The 18,602-nt window shown below is 42.9% G+C and overlaps 1 protein-coding gene across 3 annotated transcripts in view; it reads right to left on the reverse strand.

Moving 5' to 3' along the window:
- The window catches only part of GAB3 (GRB2-associated binding protein 3), a 122,111-nt gene that overhangs the window by 18,875 nt on the left and 84,634 nt on the right, over positions 1–18,602 (reverse strand). For 2 of the 3 annotated variants that reach the window (XM_006876834.1, XM_006876832.1), the window contains exons 3-6: positions 13,133–13,352; positions 12,250–12,716; positions 6,313–6,368; positions 5,658–5,877 (exon numbers count right to left, since the gene is read on the reverse strand). In XM_006876834.1, coding sequence (XP_006876896.1) covers positions 5,658–5,877; positions 6,313–6,368; positions 12,250–12,716; positions 13,133–13,352 — 963 coding nt within the window. The remainder of the gene's footprint in view (positions 1–5,657; positions 5,878–6,312; positions 6,369–12,249; positions 12,717–13,132; positions 13,353–18,602) is intronic. The other variant, XM_006876833.1, reaches the window with a different exon arrangement.

Genomic DNA, 18,602 nt, shown 5'->3' on the forward strand with positions numbered 1-18,602 from the left:
AAGAACAAACAAACCTCTTGGAAGAAGTACAGCCAGGATGCTCCTTAGAAGTCAAAATAGCCAGACTTGATCTCTCGTACTCTGACATAACATCACGAGGGGACCATTCATGTTTTGTAAAGTGGAAGGACAGCAAAAAAGAGGAAGGCTTCCCCAACAAGACAGTGGGAGCAGCCAAGGGCTCAAGTGTAGCAGCAAGACTGAGTATGGTGCAAGGCCTAAAGGTGTTTCGTTCTGTTGTGCATAGGGTCGCTATGGGTTGTTGTGAATTCAATGGCATTTAACAAAACCAGCAATAGAGGAAGAAAATAAAAGATCTTATTTAGAACATGAATTGAGCAAATGGTATCTGCACAATGTATTTGCCTCTAAGTTTTCTGGACATGGTATCATGAGGGACCAGTGCCTGGAAATGAACATCATGCTTGGTAAAATAAAGGGTCAGAAAAAGAGACATAGACTCTCAATGAGATGGACTGACACAGTGGCTGCAACACTGGGCTCAAACAGAACAATTGTAAGGATGGCACAGGACCGGCAATGGTTCCTTCTATTGTGCATAAAGCTGCTGTGAGTTAGAGCCAACTTGCCAGCACCTAAGAAGAGAGAATTTTTCTGGAAACCAAAAATAAAAGACCAAACAAACAAACAAAAAGTTGAATTTGCAAATGTTGGGTTTCACATATTTTTAACCACAATTAAAAATAGTTTTATCTCAGTAAAGTTTATAAATGAATGCAATTAATCACATCAACAGACTAACATAGAAAAATCATATGATCATATTATAAGATGCAGAAACAGCATTTGAAATCAAACATCCATTCACAACAGAAACTCTCAGGAAACTAGGAATAGAGAACTTCCTTAAATTGATAAAGAACACCTACAAAAAAATCAACAGTTAATATACTTAATTGTGAGAAAGTAGGTGCTTTCCCCTTAAGACCAGGAACGTGGCAAAGACATCCTCTTTCATCATGCTTGCCTATTCAACAGTATAGTAGTTAATGCAGTAAGACAAGAAAAGGAAATGAAAGGCATATATACTGAATAGATCAGAAGACCAAAGACCAGAAGTGTTGTGGAGATGACATGTAGAACATCATACAGGAAGAAAGCAAAAGGTCATCGAGAAGATGAGGAAGAAGGAAAAGACAAAATGTATGTTAGAAAAGACTCTGAAACTTGCTCTCCAGGTAGAGATGCAAATGGAAGAAATGAGGAGGTAAAACAGCTGAACAGAACATTTCGAAGGGCAGCTCAAGAAGACAAAGTCAAATATTATAATGAATGTGCAAAGACCTGGAGTTAGAAAACCAAAAGGGAAGAACATACTCAGCATCTCTTAAGCTGAAAGCCTTGACTTGCAATAATGGAAGATTCCGTGAACAAAGTATTGAATGATGCATAAAACACCAAAAGAAGATGGACGGAATATACAAAGTCACTGGATCAAAAGGAAATGGTCGATGTGCAACCATTTCAAGAGGTCGCATATGATCAAGAGCCTATAGTAATGAAGGAAGAAGTTCAAGGTGCACTGAAGGTTTCAGCATGACATATTTCTACAAACTGATGCAACACTGGAGGCACTCAGTCATCTATGCCAAGAATTTGAAAGAGATTCATATCTGTGACCATTCCAAAGAGAGGTGACCAAAGGAATATGGAAATCATCAGACAATATTATTAATATCACATGAAAGTCAATTTTGCTAAAGATAATTATAAAATGACTACAATAGAATATTGGCAGGGAACTCCTAGAGGTTCAAGCCCGATTCAGATGAGGACGTGGAACGAGTGATATCATCTGCTGATGTCCGATGGATCTTGGCTGAAAGCAGAGAATACTATAAAGATGTTTGTTTACCTGTGCTTTATTGACAACACAGTCTTTCGATTGTGTGGATCATGACAAGCTGTGGACAACGCTGCGGAGAATGGGTATTCCAGATTGTGCTCATGAGGAACCTATCATTTTGAGGAACTAAATGAGCTCTGCTAGCGTAGTGGTTACGAATCGGGCTGCGAACCTTAATGTCAGCAGTTTGAAACTACCAGCCGCTCCGCGGGAGAAAGATGAGGCTTTCTACTCCTGTAAAGATTTACACCCTCGAAAACCTTGTACAGGGTCGCTATGGGTCGGAACCGACTCGACGGCACTTAACAACAACAACAATGTCCACCTGACCCAAGTCATGGTATTTTCAATAACCTCATATGCATGTGCAAGTTGGACAGTGAATAAAGAAGACCGTAGAAGAATTGATGCATTTGAGTTAGGGTGTTGGAGGAGAATATTGAAAGTTTTTTTGCCAAAAGAACCAACCGATCTGTGTTGGAGGAAGTACAGCCAGAGTGCTCCTTGGATAGATTTCTGCAAGACAAATGCAGGAGGGACCAGTCTCTGTAGAAGGACATCATGCTTGTTAAATGGAAGGTCAGTGAAGAAGAGGGGACTCCCAACAAGATGGATTGGCGCAGTGGCAGCAGCAATCATGGGCTTCCCCCTAACAAGGACTGTGAGGCTGGCCCAGGACCGGGCAGGGTTTCTTTCTGTTGGGCATGGGGTTGAGATGAGTTGGACCTGGCACCTAATAACAACAACACATTTAGAGGGAAGCATACAATTGTCTTTGTTGACAGAAAACATAATTGCTTTTAAGCGCAGTTCAGTTGTTTCCGGTGCATAGTGACCCTGTATAGGGTTGCTGAGGAGTGGCTGGTGAGTTTGAATGATCAAAACTTCAGCGTTTAGGTGGAGTGCTTATCCGACAGAATTATCTATGTAGAAAATTCCAAAGAACTGACAAAACCTCCCCACAACTCCTGGAGCTAACAAACAACCTAGGATGGTTGTAGGATACAAGGCTAACATAAATAAGTCGGTCTGTTTCCAAGGCATAGTGACCTGATGCTATGGGCCAGCCTCATAATCATTGCTGCCTCTATGCATGTTGTTGTTGGTAAGAGCTGTCAAGTCGGTTCTCGGTGAATTGTATAAAATGAACCATCTCAGAAGTTGGAGGATCCTGAGGTCACTGAACATTGAACGTCCTCAAGCCTGGGACAGAAAGCTGTGACCCTGGAGGCGTGGCAGAAGAGGAGCAGCAGCAGAACAAGAGACAGAGCGGTGGGCTTCCCAGTCCACAGAGCCAGTAAAGCTGAGTGACTCTGGGCAGGAGGTCTGCTTGCAGGGTGGGGGGCTTTCAGGCACTTAGTTGGGGAAGCTAGATTTGCTGATCTCTTTAAAGTGTTAAAGAGCAAAGGTGTCAGTGTGAGGACTAAGTGGCACCTGATCTAAGCCAGGGTATTTTCAATCGCTTCATATGCATGTAAAAGTTGGACAACGAATAAGAAGACTGTAGAAGACTTGATGCATTTGAGTTGTGGTGTTGGAGGAGAATTATTAAAAGCACCATGGTCTTCCAAAAGAGTAAACAAATCTGTGTTAGAAGTACAAGCAGAATGCTCCATAGAAACGAAGATGGCAAGACGTCGTCGTTCATACTTTGGACATGTTATCAGGAGGGACCGGTCCCTGGAGAAGGACATCATGTTTGGTAAAGTGGAGGGTCAGTATCAAAGAGGAAGACCCCCTCCAGGAGATGAATGGGCACAGGGACAGCAGCGATAGGCTGACACCTAACAGTTGTGAGGACGGCATAGGACTGGGCAGTGTGTTGTTCTGTTGGGCACAGGGTCTCTATGTGTGGGAATCAACTTGACAGTAGCAATCAACAAACTGATGCTAAAGTGAATGTTGAAAGGCAAAAGATTCAGCATAGCAATACTGAAAACGAATGAAGTTGGAGAACTGATAGTAATTGGCAAGAGAGGAGACTAATAAATCCATGGGGCAGGATACACAGGCCAGAAACAGGCCCACACAAATACAGGCAACTGGTCTGTGACAAAGGAGTAAAGAATTCCATGGAGAAAAGACATGAAAAATTATGAATGCAAATACAGATCTTAACAAATTCCCCCAAAGCGTGTTAACTTAAAAGTGGCTCAGAGACCTAAATGTAAAAGATAAAACTAGAAGACTATAAAACCTGTAGAAGATAACATAGGCAAAAATGATCAGTGGCTTTGGGTTTGATGGTGGCTTTTTAGATATAATACCAAAAGCACAATCCATGAAATAAAAAATTGATGAGCCGGATGTAGACCAAGTGGGCTGCAGAGGGAGAGAGCAGGAAGATCAATGGCAGTAGCTCTGTTTCTTGTCATCAGGGAGCAGTATTTGAGGGACAGAGGAGGGCAAAGTAGTTCAGAAGGTCCTTCTGAGGCCACACAGAACACCCTGGGTCTGATATCACCTTCCCTGGTGCAAGCCGATGTTTGTCAAGTAACCTTTGGCCTATTCAGTTGGTTTCTCATCAGTCTCTGTCTGGGGCAAGAGGCTGCCCTGGCAGGGCATGGGAGCCATGCAGGACCTGGGGAGACAGCTTCGCCTGGGTGTATCTGGTTAATCTACTGGCCTCTTCCTGACTCACCACCTGCCCTCTCCTGCCGGGGCCTACATTCCATCCCTACAGCTGTGCTGTGGCCTTGGGGTCATTCTTGAACCTACCCAGTAATCCCCAAAACGTGTGGTTCATCCAACCACACGTCATGTCTCCTATTCCCAGGTCACAATGGTAGCCACTAGGCACACGTGCCTATATTCATTTTTAAAGGAAACTCTTAAAATTAAACTTAAAATTCAGTTGCTCAATTGCACTAGCCATGTTTCAAGTGTTCAGTAGCTACATTTCCATCATCACCAAGGATTCTGTTGGACGGCACAGCTCTCAAAATGTAACTGAGCCAAACAATCATACCCACCTCAAAGTGATAGTCTCCCGTGAAACAGCTTCTGACCAAAAGGAAGCTATGGGACAGTGTCTGCTCTCCTACACAGTACCGACTTTAGAGCTCTTCTCCCAGCTACTGTTGACACAGTGCCCTCCCCCTTGGACTGAAGAACACCCCGAGGGTTCTCATTTCGGCATCCCACCCAGTGTGGTTTCACTGCAGTTGAAGGGATTGTGACTGGAATCGAGCTGGCAGGACGGGGGTGGGGAGGAGAGTTAGTTACCAGCTTTGGCACAGCCACCTCAGGTGGTGGTTGATCTAAAGAGTCGCGGCTGTCACTGTACAGAACGTTTCCCTGTAATCACCTAGCCTGACTGGGCTGGTGTGGGTGACAAGAATGAAGTCAGCAAGTTGTGTTGCCCTACTGTTTCTCTCTTATTATTGCTCCCAGTCTGTTCCTGAGAAGCTGAGTGGTTGCTCTGTGCACATAGGACCCATGCTGCTCATTGGCAAAGACTTCCCTCATCCCCAAACACCTCTGGAAACGGGCACACACAGAGCAGTACGGCATGTTACTAGCTCAGCACATTTACAAGTTAGCATCAAAGGCCTTTCTGGGCTACCATATTCCTGGGCTCTACTTGTAAGTCAAAGATGAGCCCTTCGGAATGAACTTGGCTTTGTAGGCTGTTAGTCTCCTGACTCTCATCCCACTTTTCTCTAGCCATTACACTGTCCAGCCCCCTGACCTTCCTTCTCAGGGAAAGCCAGGCAGAAGATCTTTTCTAAGCGGCTGCCAGAACCCTGCTCCCCTCTTTGGACATAGCAGGCTTGGCCAAGGGTCTTACATTTCCTTTGAGGCTTGAGGTCTCGATTCACTGGAGGAGGCTCCAGGTCCACAGGCAGCTCAGGCAGTGGGCTTGAGATGCTTCCTGAGCCCATCGGGATGTAGTCATCAGTGCTGCTGTGCGGTCCAAGGCCTGAGGCAGCGACATGAGGGCCCATGGGCACATAACTAGCTTCAGCATTGGCTGTAGCTGTGGGGCTCATCGGATAGAACCTGCATGGCTGCAAGACAGTATGGATACGGCTATGAGTAGGCAGCTGAGACTGCACATGCGCTTTCAGTTCCAAATGATTCAAGAATAAATGTGAATTTCCTTAGGAAAGATAAACAAGCCTGTAATTCAGGCTCTGCCTCAAGCCTTAACGTGTGAGTGAGTGATGGCAATGATTCTCCTAGATCTGATGCCAGAAGACAGAGGATTAGGAATTTATGCAAATGCTTTCAGTCTACTGTGATGCCTTAAGTAGCTCCCCCATGTTAGACAATGGCTTGTATTTGTACCATTAGAACTAGCAAGGCCCTGACAGAACACCAGTGAGTCTCCAACGGTTTGTAAACTCTGAGTGATGAGTCTCAAAAGACTGCAGAGGAATATGTGCAGATAGGGCTGATTTCGATAAAATTAAGGCTTAAACGAAGCTGCGTGCCAAACTTACCAAATTTAAACTGAGTCTCTTGTCTCGGTGTCGTAAGGATTGACCTTCTAGATCAGCTGCAAGACACAAGCCAGAGTGGTTACAAATGCAGACATCAAGGAAAGTTTGTTATCCTTGTTACCAAGTCCCCCACCCCCCCCCAAACCTCCATTGGTCAGGCAGAGAATCAAAACACAGAGTGTCTGTATGCAAGCCTTTCTACTAACTCTAGCGGAGTGGTCGGAGCGTATTCCCCAAAAGATGGAAAATCAGATGAGATGCTGACATCTCTATCTGATGACTTTGGTTCTCTCTGTGAAGTAGAAGAGATAGAGTAAATAACCAGTAACTGCTGATGGCATTTATTACATGAATCTTAGGGGATTAGAGATGGGAGAGGCAGAGCTGAAGATTTGAAGACAGGGGAGAAGGTTTGAAATGGCTCTTGTGATGAGTGACTAGAGAAACAACATCAACCATTTCCTTTTGGTACAGTGATTCTGTGTATTCCTTCCATCTTCTTTTGATGCTTTCTGCACCATTCAATAATTTGCCCAGAGAATCCTTCAGTAACGAAAGTCGAGGCTTGAATTTCTTCTTCAGTTCCCCCAGCTTGAGAAATGCTGAGTGTACTTCCTTTTTGGTTTTCATAAGAGCAACTGATGGTCTGTTCCACAGTCTGCCCCTGGCATTGATATGGTGCTTTTCCACCATCTCTTACCACAGATGTAGTCAATTTGATTTCTGTGTATTCCATCTGGTGAGGTCTTTGTGTGTAGTCTTCTTTTATGCTGTCTAAACAAGGTATTTGCAATGAAGAAGTCAATGGTCTTGCAAAATTTTATCATGTGATCTCCAGTATCGTTTCTATCACCAACGCCAAATTTTCCAACAACTGTTTCCAACCTATGCATTGCCATCGCCAGTAATGATCAATACATCTTGATTGCATGTTTGATCGATTTCAGATTGAAGAACTTGGTAGAATTCTTCAATTTCATCATCATGGCTTTAGTGGTTGGTGCATAAATTTGAATAATAGTGGTATTAACTGATCTTCCTTGTAGGCATATGGATATTTTCCTATCACAGACAACATTGTACTCAGGACAGATCTTGATATGTTGTTTTTGATGATGACTGTGACGCCATTCCTCTTCAATGTGTCATTCCCGGCATAATAAGCCATGTGGTTGTCAGATTCAAAATGGCCAGTACCAGTCCATTTCAGCTCATTGTTGTTGTTGTTGTTAAGTGCTGTCGAGTCGGTTCCGACCCATAGCGACCCTGAACAGGGTTTCCAAGGCTATAAATCTTTATGGGAGCAGAAAGCCTCATCTTTCTCCCACGGAGCAGCTGGTAGTTTCGAACTGCTGACCTTGAGGCTCGCAGCCCAGTTCATAACCACTACGCTACCAGAGCTCCTTATTAATGTCTAGGATATCAATGTTTATGCATTCCATTTCATTTTTGAAAACTTCCAATTTTTCTAGATTCATACATTCCATGCTCCTATTATTAGTGGATATTTACAAATGTTTCTCTTCATTTTGAGTTGTGCCCCATCAGCAAATGAAGGTGCCAACAGCTTTACTTTATTTGTTTTATCACGGTCAACTCTACTTTGAGGAGGTAGCTCTTCCCTAGTCATAGTGTGAGTGCCTTCCAACCTGAGAGGCTCATCTTCCAGCACTGTATCTGGCAATATTCTAGTGCTCTTCATCATGTTTCAATATTCAGTATTCTTGAGCTGACAGTGTTCCACTGCTATTCATAAGGTTTCCAGTGATTAAGCATTTGGAAGTAGTCCATCTCTCCTTCTCCCTAGTCTTTGTCTGGAAGATCATCTGAAACTTGTCTACCAGGGGTTACCCTGATGGTTTTTAAAATACCTGTGGCATATCTTCCAGAATCACAGCAACATGCAAGTCACCACAGTATGACAAACTCACCTATCGCTTAGCTGAAAATTAAGACAAAGGGGTGAATTCAGTTCCTGACATGAAGGGTGACCAGGCCCATAGCTTGGGGGTTCCACTACTCTCTATCTGACCAGTAAGTATGTTTTGTTTTTTATGATTTTGAGCTTCATTCCACACTTTCTCACATTCTATCTGTTGTTGTTGTTGTGTGCCGTGGAGTCGGTTCCAACTCATACCGACCCTGTACAGGGCTTCTGAGGCTGTAAATCTTTATGGGAGCAGAAAACCTCATCTTTCTCCCACGGAACAGCTGGTAGTTTCGAACTGCTGACTTTGCGGCTCACAGCCCGATTTGTAACCACTACACTACCAGAGCACATTCTATCTAGGACCTACTAATGCGATTCCTTTCAGAGGAGTTCATAGCGGTGGCTGGGCACCATCTAGTTCTTCTGGTCTCAAGATCACGGAGACTGATGTTCACATAATTCATTAGTGCATTGGACTAATTGTTTCTAAGTGTTTTTTATTTTCATCACTCTTCTTTTATCCAGACAAGGAGAAGCCCAGTAAGTTGCACCTTAGATGGCTGCTCATGAACAAAGCCACTCTTTCATATAACCAGGGTCCAATGATCAGATTCAGGAAATTTAACATTAACACAATTCTATAATGTCATATACATACCCATTCTTTTTTACAGTTATGAAATATGCCAAAAACTATTGCTACAAAATCATACAAATATTTATTAAGCAAAAACATCAAAATGTAAAGCTAGTTTCTTGACATATCCTTCTTCTTGGTCTATACACTTCTGAAAGTGATGTTTTTATTTCTGTAACACTTCCCCAAAGTGCTCTTCAATTTTCACCATGTCAAAATGGCACTTTTGACATTCTCAGGGGACTTAAAATCATGTTCCTTTTAAATGGCCTTTGGATTTGGGGAACAAAAAGTTGGAAGGGGCAAGTTCAGGAGGGTAGGGTGGATGTAGTAAGGTTTCCCAATGAAATTCTCACAGGACAGCCATTTCTACCATTGCAACATGAGCTGGTATATTATCCTGATATGAAAATAATTCCTTGGTGTAGGTTTCTTGACCTTTTTCTCACCAATGCAGCTTTAAATTTACTTAAAACTTCATCTTAAGTACCTGTGATTGTCTTGTATCCTTTGAGAAAAATCTATCAAGAGTGTTGTTGTTTTTAGGTGCCATTCAGTTGGTTCCAACTCCCAGTGACCATATGTACAACAGAATGAAACTCTTCCTGGTCCTGCACTGTTCTCACAATCATTTCTCTGTTACAGACACTGTGTCAATCCATCTGGTTGAAGGTCTTGCTCTTTTTAGGTGACCCTGTACTTTACCAAGCATGATGTGCTTCTCCAGGGACTGGCCCCTCCTGATAACGTGTCCAAAGTATATGAGATGAAGTCTCACCATCCTAGCTTCTAAGGAGCCATCTGGTTGTACTTCTTCCAACCCAGGTTTATTTTCTGGTAGTCCATAATTCAAAGGCATCAATTTTTCTTCAGTTTTCCCTCATTTGTTGTCCAGCTTTTGCATGCATATTGAGCCAAATGAAAGTATCATGGCTTGGGTCAGATGCACTTTAGTTTTAAATGTAACATGTATGCTTTTTAATACTTTGAAAGATCTTTTAAAGCAGATTTTCCCAATGCAATAAGTCATTTGATTTCCTCACTGCTAATTCCATGAACATTGTGGATCAACATAAAAAAAAATCCTTGATAATTTCAATCTTTTCTCATTTATTCTGATGTTGCTTATTGGTCCTGTTGTGATGATGTTTGTTTTCTTTATGTTGAAGTGTAATCTAAATTGAAGGCTGTATGTAGTTTTTTATCTTCATCAGCAAGTACTTTAAGTCCTCTTCACTTTCAACTAGCAAGGTTGTGTCATCTGCATGTTGTTACGATTCTAAAGAATCTTGCTCTAATCCTGATGCCAAGTTCATCAGGATTATGTTTTCAGCATATAGCTTATTAAATATGGTAAAAGGACACAACCCAGATGTGCACCTGATTGCCAACCACACAGTATCCCCTTATTCTGTTCCAATGACTGCCTCTTAATCTATGTACAGCATCTGCATGAGCATAGTGAAGTGGTCTGAACTCCTGTTCTTTGCAATGTTATCCATAGTTTGTCACACAGTATCAAGAATATCCTTTCAGAATAATAATAATAAAAAGTCACCGTAATCTTCTGAGCTGACCTCTCTGTCCTGATTTTAATTGGTCTAGCATATTCCATCAGAAACCACTGTTTTAATTGGATCTTTTTTTTTTTTTTTTTTCTGGAAGATATCCTAATAAGACTAAGGCAAGTTTAGTACTGACAGAAGTTGTTTGCAGTCATCCACTGATTGCAAAGACATGTTTAAATATACTTTGTCGGGAATGCATGCATGCATGTATGAACTGGAGGCCTAGTAGCAATATTTTCTGACTCATGTCTTTGAAAGGATGTAGAGTAATTAACTTGACAAATTCTCTATAGGTGACCATTTAGGTTAATTCCTAGCTTTCCTGCACAAATAATTTTGCAATGATTAACTGTGTGAAGTCATTCTGTAAATGTGGAGTCCTAGTATTGCACTATAGGATAAGCACTGGACTGAAAGGTTGCTTTGATCAATCAGGTTGGTGGTTCAAAATCACCAGACGCTCGTTGGAAACCCTATACAGGGTCATTATGAGTGCGAACCAACTTGATGGCACTTAACATCAACAAACCCTTCAGAAGAGTTGAATCAATTAATGCCATCGACACACCTTACAGTTACTTACTATACAGGACTGACAAAATGGCAGCAGTGATGGGCTCAAATCTTAGCACAATTGCGTGCATGATACAGGACCGGGCAGAGGCAGCCCGGGAGAGCCCTGGTGACAGGACGGCCTTCCCACATCATTGTGGGGTCACACAGACAAGAATGAACCTTGCCATGCACAAACCTCAATCTCAGGTGGTTCAAAATGAGAAAAAGGAAGAACAATACATTTTAATCTGCTTTACGGTATCCTTCTATTTAATTCATTGTTGTTTTTGCCTTTTGTTTCATGGTCAAATCCTTATTTTATGTATTTTTAAATAAGTGATTCTAGAGTACCCTTGGATGGTTCTGTAGGGTACGCATTGGACCACAAGGTCAGTTTTAACCTCAAGGTCAGTGCTTCAAACTCACCAGCTACTTCTCAGAAACCCTACACAGGGTCACTATGAGTCATACCAGACTCAATGACATGAAACAACAACAACAACAAATTAATATTAGCCTTTGCCTGTATCTGAAAGAAAAAAAACTTCATTGATATTTGTCTTCAAACTCTAAACTAGTTCCTTTTTTTGTTCTCACATTTGCGACTCTCTCACATTCTATTATTACCCTTTTGATTTCACCTATCTCCTGCTCTAAAGCCACCTTGCCTCCTCTTTCAGCTTTCCCTTTTTTCCACTGTCCACACATGTCCACACATTCAGACCCTTTGAGACCGACCACCAGGAAACATAGTTAGTTCCCTACAGATGTTGGTGGAGGCACTTGTGCGCCCCCTTGGTATGGAAGGTGATGTCTTTCTGTGGCTCAGCTTGGCCCTATTCAAGTCTTTGCCTCTCATAGGCATAGTGAAGCTCCTTTCCAGCCTCATTCAGCATCTCATTTGATACACACACCTTCTTGCCGTTGCCTACTAAGGCTTTCTTTGGAAGGAATGGCAGAAGTTTACAGAATGCAAATACAGTTTTAAATTGTATGAATCTTTGATTCTGACTGAGGAATTAAGTCACTCTGGAAAAAACCTTAACCAAATTCCCTAGTGACATGGCCAAAGGAGGGGGGCTGCAAACAGAGGAGAATTGCTAAAATTCTGGCTGTGTGCTTCCACAAAATGTCTGGTCCTATTCAGAAAGGATGCTGGCTTAACAGTCCTCATGTAGACACAATAAGTGAAGAAGAGCCAGGCCAGGCCATCCTCTGGACCTGATTGTTAGCATGCCAACACTTACCTTTCCAGCTTCTCATGGTATCTAAACCAGAGAGGGAGATTCTTCTTGGAACCACAGAACACTCTAGGTTCTTGATGCGGCTGTGCCCACTCCTCAGGAACTGTTCAGAGAGATGGCTTGGCTTAGGGGGGCGGGGAGGTGGAGTGTTGGACATCGTGTCTAGTTCTTTTATCCCACAGGGCAAGGAGCCTTGGTTTTCATCTACCTGAATGGTGGGATTTAAGGCATTTCCCAGTGATGATGAAGATGACAAGTGGTCCCAGGAGGGTCCGTTGATTTCTCTACTCCTGAGCAGAACGGCCTGGGCATTCATGGAAGGCATCTCCTGAGATCCATTTCCCTGGCCTGAGGAGTACATCAAATGACTGGAGGGTACTGACTGCCGGCATTCAACAAATACGTCATCAAATGAAGTCTGTTCCAATGAGCGATCCGAGTTTGACCAGCTATCACATCTTGTGGGTAGACTGAGGGAAGAAAACCATACAAGTTGGAGGGAACAATTGCAGACTCTGAAGAAGAAAGTCTACTCCTGACCTCTTGCTGGCCTTCTTCCCATTCCTCTAATACCCCCTTCTTGTTCTGCTTGTGTAGCCATCTGTCCTCCACATTCCTCAGTTAAGCCAAGCCCTCTAGCACAGGAAAAAATCATTTGTTGATTTTTTCTTTCTCATCATATAAGCATCTGACACCTAGGACATGAAAGCCACATGCTGAAATACATGATCTGTTCCCACCGTGGCAGCTGCAGGGAGAGTTGAGGGCAGACCCACCCACTGGACGACACTATGGCAGGTACAAGGAGCACATCTCAGCAAGGGACTCCACCAGAGGAGGAACCGTGGGCTTTGGGAGGCAAGGGAAGAAGCCTGCATGGTTGTACCTGCTACGCTGCTGTCTTCCGGTCTCACAGCTGGACAGAACCAGATAATCCGGAAGGAAGAGAAACTCTGACTCCCTCCGGGTTTCCTCAGTACCTGAGCTCCTAGCACTCCGGCCCTCTTTTGGCAAGGAGGCCCTGGCAGCCTGGGCGGTGTGGAGGGAGCTGGCAGGGGAAGGCTGCAGGGAGGAGGGCGTGTGAGAGAGGCTCTCCACAGAACCTGCTGGAGAAATCATTTCCCGGGTTAACATTTGTAGAATGCCTATAACACTCACTCCCAAGCTCGAAACAGCAGCTCAGAAGCCAAATACAAGATGCAAATCACAGCTGGTGTTTGTACTGATGGAGAAGCCCATTTCCCGATGCTATAAACATTGTCTAGAAAAGGAGGCCAATGTTCCAAGAGTGAAGTGCTGAATCAATTAAAAGTCTCAAAAACAAGCTTTCTTGGCCTACAAACCTGCAGTCAGATCGTCTACACAGAGCTCCTTACGGCCCTCATCAGCCCTCCCCCAACATTGTTTATCAATGCAACAATACGTACATGTACATAAAGCTGTTTTGTCATTAAGTACCATCGAATCCGTTCCGACTCATCGTGACCCTGTAGAGAAGCAGCTGGTGGGCTTGAACTGCCAACCTCCTCCAGCGCTACAACAGGACTCTATTTATATATTTATGTGGTTGTTATGTGCCGTCGAGTCAGTTCCGACTCAAAGTAACCCTATATAGGGTTTCCAAGGAACGGCTGGTGAGTTTGAACTGTCAGTCTTGTGGTTAAAACCAACACTGCAGTCCGGTGCTTTATCCCACAGCGCCACACCAGGACTCTGTGTGATATATGAATGTGTGTGACTTACATATACATGTACACATATATATTGGTGGTGTTAAGTGCCATTGAGTCGATTCCAATCCACAGCAACCCTGTACAGGGTTTCTGAGGAGCAGCTGTTGAGCTTGACGGGCTGACCTTGCAGTTCAAACGACTTTGTAGTCTGGCGCATTAACGCACGGTGCATATGTATATGTGTGTCTCTATAGCTACAGATCTATATGAGGGGCCAGAAAAACATTTGTTGAAAATAGACTTTTCCCATAAAGCTTTTGAAGTCCCCTCATATCTGCCATACGTGTCCATATAGATTATCTACTGCTGTACTTAGCAAGTGCCTGGAACTGCTCTAACGCTGCCAATACAGCCCTGACAAAGACCCTGCCCACACTCAGCTCACATTCTCGCACCGAACACATGGAACTAACAAGAAGGAAAGAAACAGTGTTTTCATGGTTGGGAAAGTCTACAATTCTCGAGTAGAAAATTGTCCTCAAGATTAATCTGGATCCGAAGCGGATAAGAACTCCAGATCAGCAACTCCCAGTGAAGAGCCTGCTTTGACTTCCCCTTGGAAGACCGTTAGCAGGATGCAGGATTCCAATAGTCACCCAAAACAGCCCAGGGTTGAAGTGCAGCCACTACTATGGAACCTTCGTTACCATCTTCTGGATGGTGGAGGCTACAATAGTACACACGTCACAGAATCGCTATGAGGAAGTTGTTGTAGTTAAGTGCTCTTGCGTCGGTACCGACTCATAGAGGCCGTACGCACAACAGAACGAAACACTGCCCAGTTCTGGGCCAACCTCACAATCGCTGATACATTTTGGCTCATTGCTGCTGCCACTGTGCCAATCCATCTCGCTGGGGGTCTTCCTCTTTTTCTCTGACCTTCCACTTTACCAAACAGGGACTAGACAGCGGTCCTGGCCAGAAAATCCATGACGTGTTAACTATTTTATGGTTGCTGGAGACAGAACGAAACACTACAAGAGGGCTTCAGAAAGTTTGTGGAAAAGTAGAGTGAAAAGATCATGCCATTTTGAAGCTGCCTGGTATATGCTGAGAAGCCACAGGACACACTCCAGGGTGGTTCTCAGATGAAAAGAACTCTACACTCATCTTCACCTAAAAACAAAGGGAACAAAGCGTGCTAGAAGGACTTCAGGTCAAGGCTTCGTGCCTGGACTCTTACTCATTCCTCTTCCTTTTGGGTTGTTGGGAACCATATTATGTCTCTATGGCTAGGGATAAATTCTTAACTTCCGGATGAGGAAAGAAACACAGAACAAGATATGCAAATATGCATATAGTTTGGCTGAAGGGCGAGCGGAGAGCCAGTGGCTAGGTTGAGAAGTTGTCAGGGAGGCCCTGTTGATAGGCATGATGTTGAACTCAGTCAGTGAGTTTTGCTAGTAAATTTCATCTGTTGTACCCAGAATAAAGATCTTGCCATACTCCATCTCCTATTATTTGCGTCTTCTCAAAGCTTAGCAATGTTACTTAATAAGCTTCCCTGGTTCAGAAAGCATACACCTTTGACTCTTCATTGCCACCTAGTGTTGTAATATGGATACTACGGTGGCAGATGGGGAAAAGCATTCAGTAATCATTTAAATGTTGAAAATACTGCAGAACAGGGAATTTAGGAGTAAAGATTTGTGTACTAGATGGAGACTGAAAGAAGCCAGATTTAAAATCCCATAGTGTGAGGGTCAAGGCATGATCAAATGATGCCCCAGGGCTCAACAAGAAAATCCTTCAAGGAAACTGTGTGTGTGAGAGAGACGTCTGGATAGTTACATATACACAAACTTATGAAAAGTGATTGAGCAAGTATGAGAGCACATGAGCCATCATGTGAGCACTCATGGACTGTCTCACCTAACCACCTCTGGAGCTAAGGGTATCCTATAGAAATCTCTCCCCTACAGCACAGAAATTAGTTACAAGTTTTCCCAAAGCAAACTTACAGCTAACACTCTTGTAGAGACCTTAAGAAAACCTTGCTGAAACCTTGAGAAGAAATGTAAGGAATATGAGGAGAAACAGTTGCAAACATCCATTAATAATAAGAACATGGAATGTACGAAGTAGGAATCTAGGAAAATTGGAAGCTGTCAAAAATGAAACAGAATGCATAGACAGCACTATCCTAGGCATTACTGAGCTGAAATGGACTGGTACTGGCCATTTTGAATCTGACAACCACGTGGCTTATTATGCCGGGAATGACACATTGAAGAGGAATGGCGCCACAGTCATCCTCAGCACTTTCCAGATCTATCCTGAAGTACAACGCTGTCTGTGCTAGGATAATATCCACAAGCCTAGAAGGAAGACCAGTTAATACCACTATTAATCATATTTACGCACCAACAACCAAAGCCAGTGATGATGAAATTGAAGAATTATACCAACTTCCTTAGTCAGAAATTGATGAAACATGTAAGTAAGATGTACTGATTGGAATGCAAAGGTTGGAAACAAAGAGGAAGAATCAGTAGTTGGAAAATAAAGGCCTTGGTGACAGAAATGATGCTGGAGATCACATGGTAGAATTCTTCAAGGCCAATGACTTCTTCATTGAAATAGCTTCTTTAGACAGCATAAGAGATGACTATACACATGGACCTCTCCAGATGGAACGCACAGAAATCAAATTGACAACATCTGTGGAAAAGCACCCAAAAAAGGCTCAAAGAAAACTGTGGAACACACCATCAATTGCTCATATGCAAGTTCAGGCTGAAACTTAAGAACATTAAAACAAGTCCTCAAGAACACCATACAAGAAGAAAGCAAAAAATCATTAAGAAAGATGGAAAAGACCAAAATGGATGTCAGAAGAGACTCTGAAACTAGCTCTCCAGTATAGAGATGCTAAAGCAAATTAAGAAATGAGGAGGGGAAAGAGTTGGACTGAAAATTATAAAGGACAGCTCGACAAGACAAAGTCAAATATTATAACGAAATGTATGAAAACCTGGAGTTAGAAAACCAAAAGGAAAGAACAAGCTGAGGGAACTGAGTAAAAGATTCAAGCCTCGACTTGAAATACTGAAGGATTCTATAGGCAAAATATTGACTGATGCAGAAACCATCCAAAGAAGATTGAAGGAATCCCTAGAGTCACCAAAAAGAAATCATCAATGTTCAATAATTTCAAGATCATTTGATCAGGAACCAATGATACTGAAGGAAGAAGTCCAAGGTGCAATGAAGGCATTGGCAAAGAACAAGGCACCGGGAATGGATGGAATACTAATTGAAATCTTTCAACAAAACGATATAGCACTGGAGGCACTCACTCATCTATGCCAAGAAATCTGGAAGACAACTGATTGAAAGAAATCCTATCCAAAGATAGGTGACCCAACGGAATGTGGAAATCATTGGACAATATCATTACTGTTATATGCAAGTAAAATTTTGCTAAAGATAATTTTAAAATGGCTGCAAAAGTACATTGACAAGAACTGCCAGAGTTACAAGCCTGATTTAGATGTGGACATGGAACCAGAGACTACATAGAATTCTACCTGTGCTTTATTAATTACACAAAGGCTTTTGATTGTAAGGATCATGACAAGCTATGGACAACCTTGTGGCGAATGAGTCTGTGTACAGGTTCCTCGTGAGCACAATTCGGAAGTCTTAATTGTGCTCATGAGAACCCTGTGCATAGACCAAGAAGCAGTTGGGTGAACAGAACAAGGGACCACTGAATGGTTTAAAATCAGAAAAGGTGTGCAGCAGGGCTGTATTCTTTCACCCTACTTATTCAATCTGCATGCCGAAAAAATTATTCAAGAAGATGATTATATGAAGAAGAACATGGCATTAGGATTGAAGGAAGATTCATTAAAAACCTGTGATATGCAGATGATACAACCTTGCTTGCCAAAAACTAAGAGGATTTAAAATACTTACACAGTCTTCAGTATGGGTTGCACCTCAATGTAAAGAAAACAAAAATCCTCACCACTGGACCAATAAATAACATCAAGATAAATGGAGAAAAGTTGAAGTTGTCAGAGACTTCATTTTGCACTGATGAAGATCATAGATTCAGCAGTCAAGAAATCCAAGGATGTATTGCTTTAGGCAAATCTGCTGCACAAGACCTCTTTAAAGTGTTCGAGAGCAAAGACGTCAGTTTGACGACTAAGTCATGGTATTTTCAATAACCTCATATGCATGTGAAAGTTGGACAGTGAATAAGGAAGCCCACAGAAAGTAGATTGATGCCATTTGAGTTAGGGTGTTGGAGAAGAATATTAAAGGTTCATAGTCTGCCAGAAGAACAAACAGATTGTGCTGGACGAAGTACAGTCAAAATGCTCCTTGGAACCCGAGATGGTGAGACTTCGTCTCTCATATTTTGGACCTATTATCGGAAGGGACCGGTCCCTGGAGAAGGACATCGTGCTTGGTAAATGGAGGGTCGGTGAAAAAGAGGAAGATCCCGACGAGATGGATTGGCACAGTGGGCTCAAGCGTAGCAATGATTATGGGATGGGGCCGGACCTGGTAGTGTCTCATTCTGTTGTGCACAGGGTTGCTATGAGTCGGTGTGCTAAGTATGCTAAGAGCTAAGTTCTATCCTTTCACCTCTAGTGCTGAATAACCCAG

This window comes from Chrysochloris asiatica, unplaced genomic scaffold (assembly GCF_000296735.1).
Source record: "Chrysochloris asiatica unplaced genomic scaffold, ChrAsi1.0 scaffold00419, whole genome shotgun sequence".
Lineage (NCBI taxonomy): Eukaryota > Metazoa > Chordata > Mammalia > Afrosoricida > Chrysochloridae > Chrysochloris > Chrysochloris asiatica.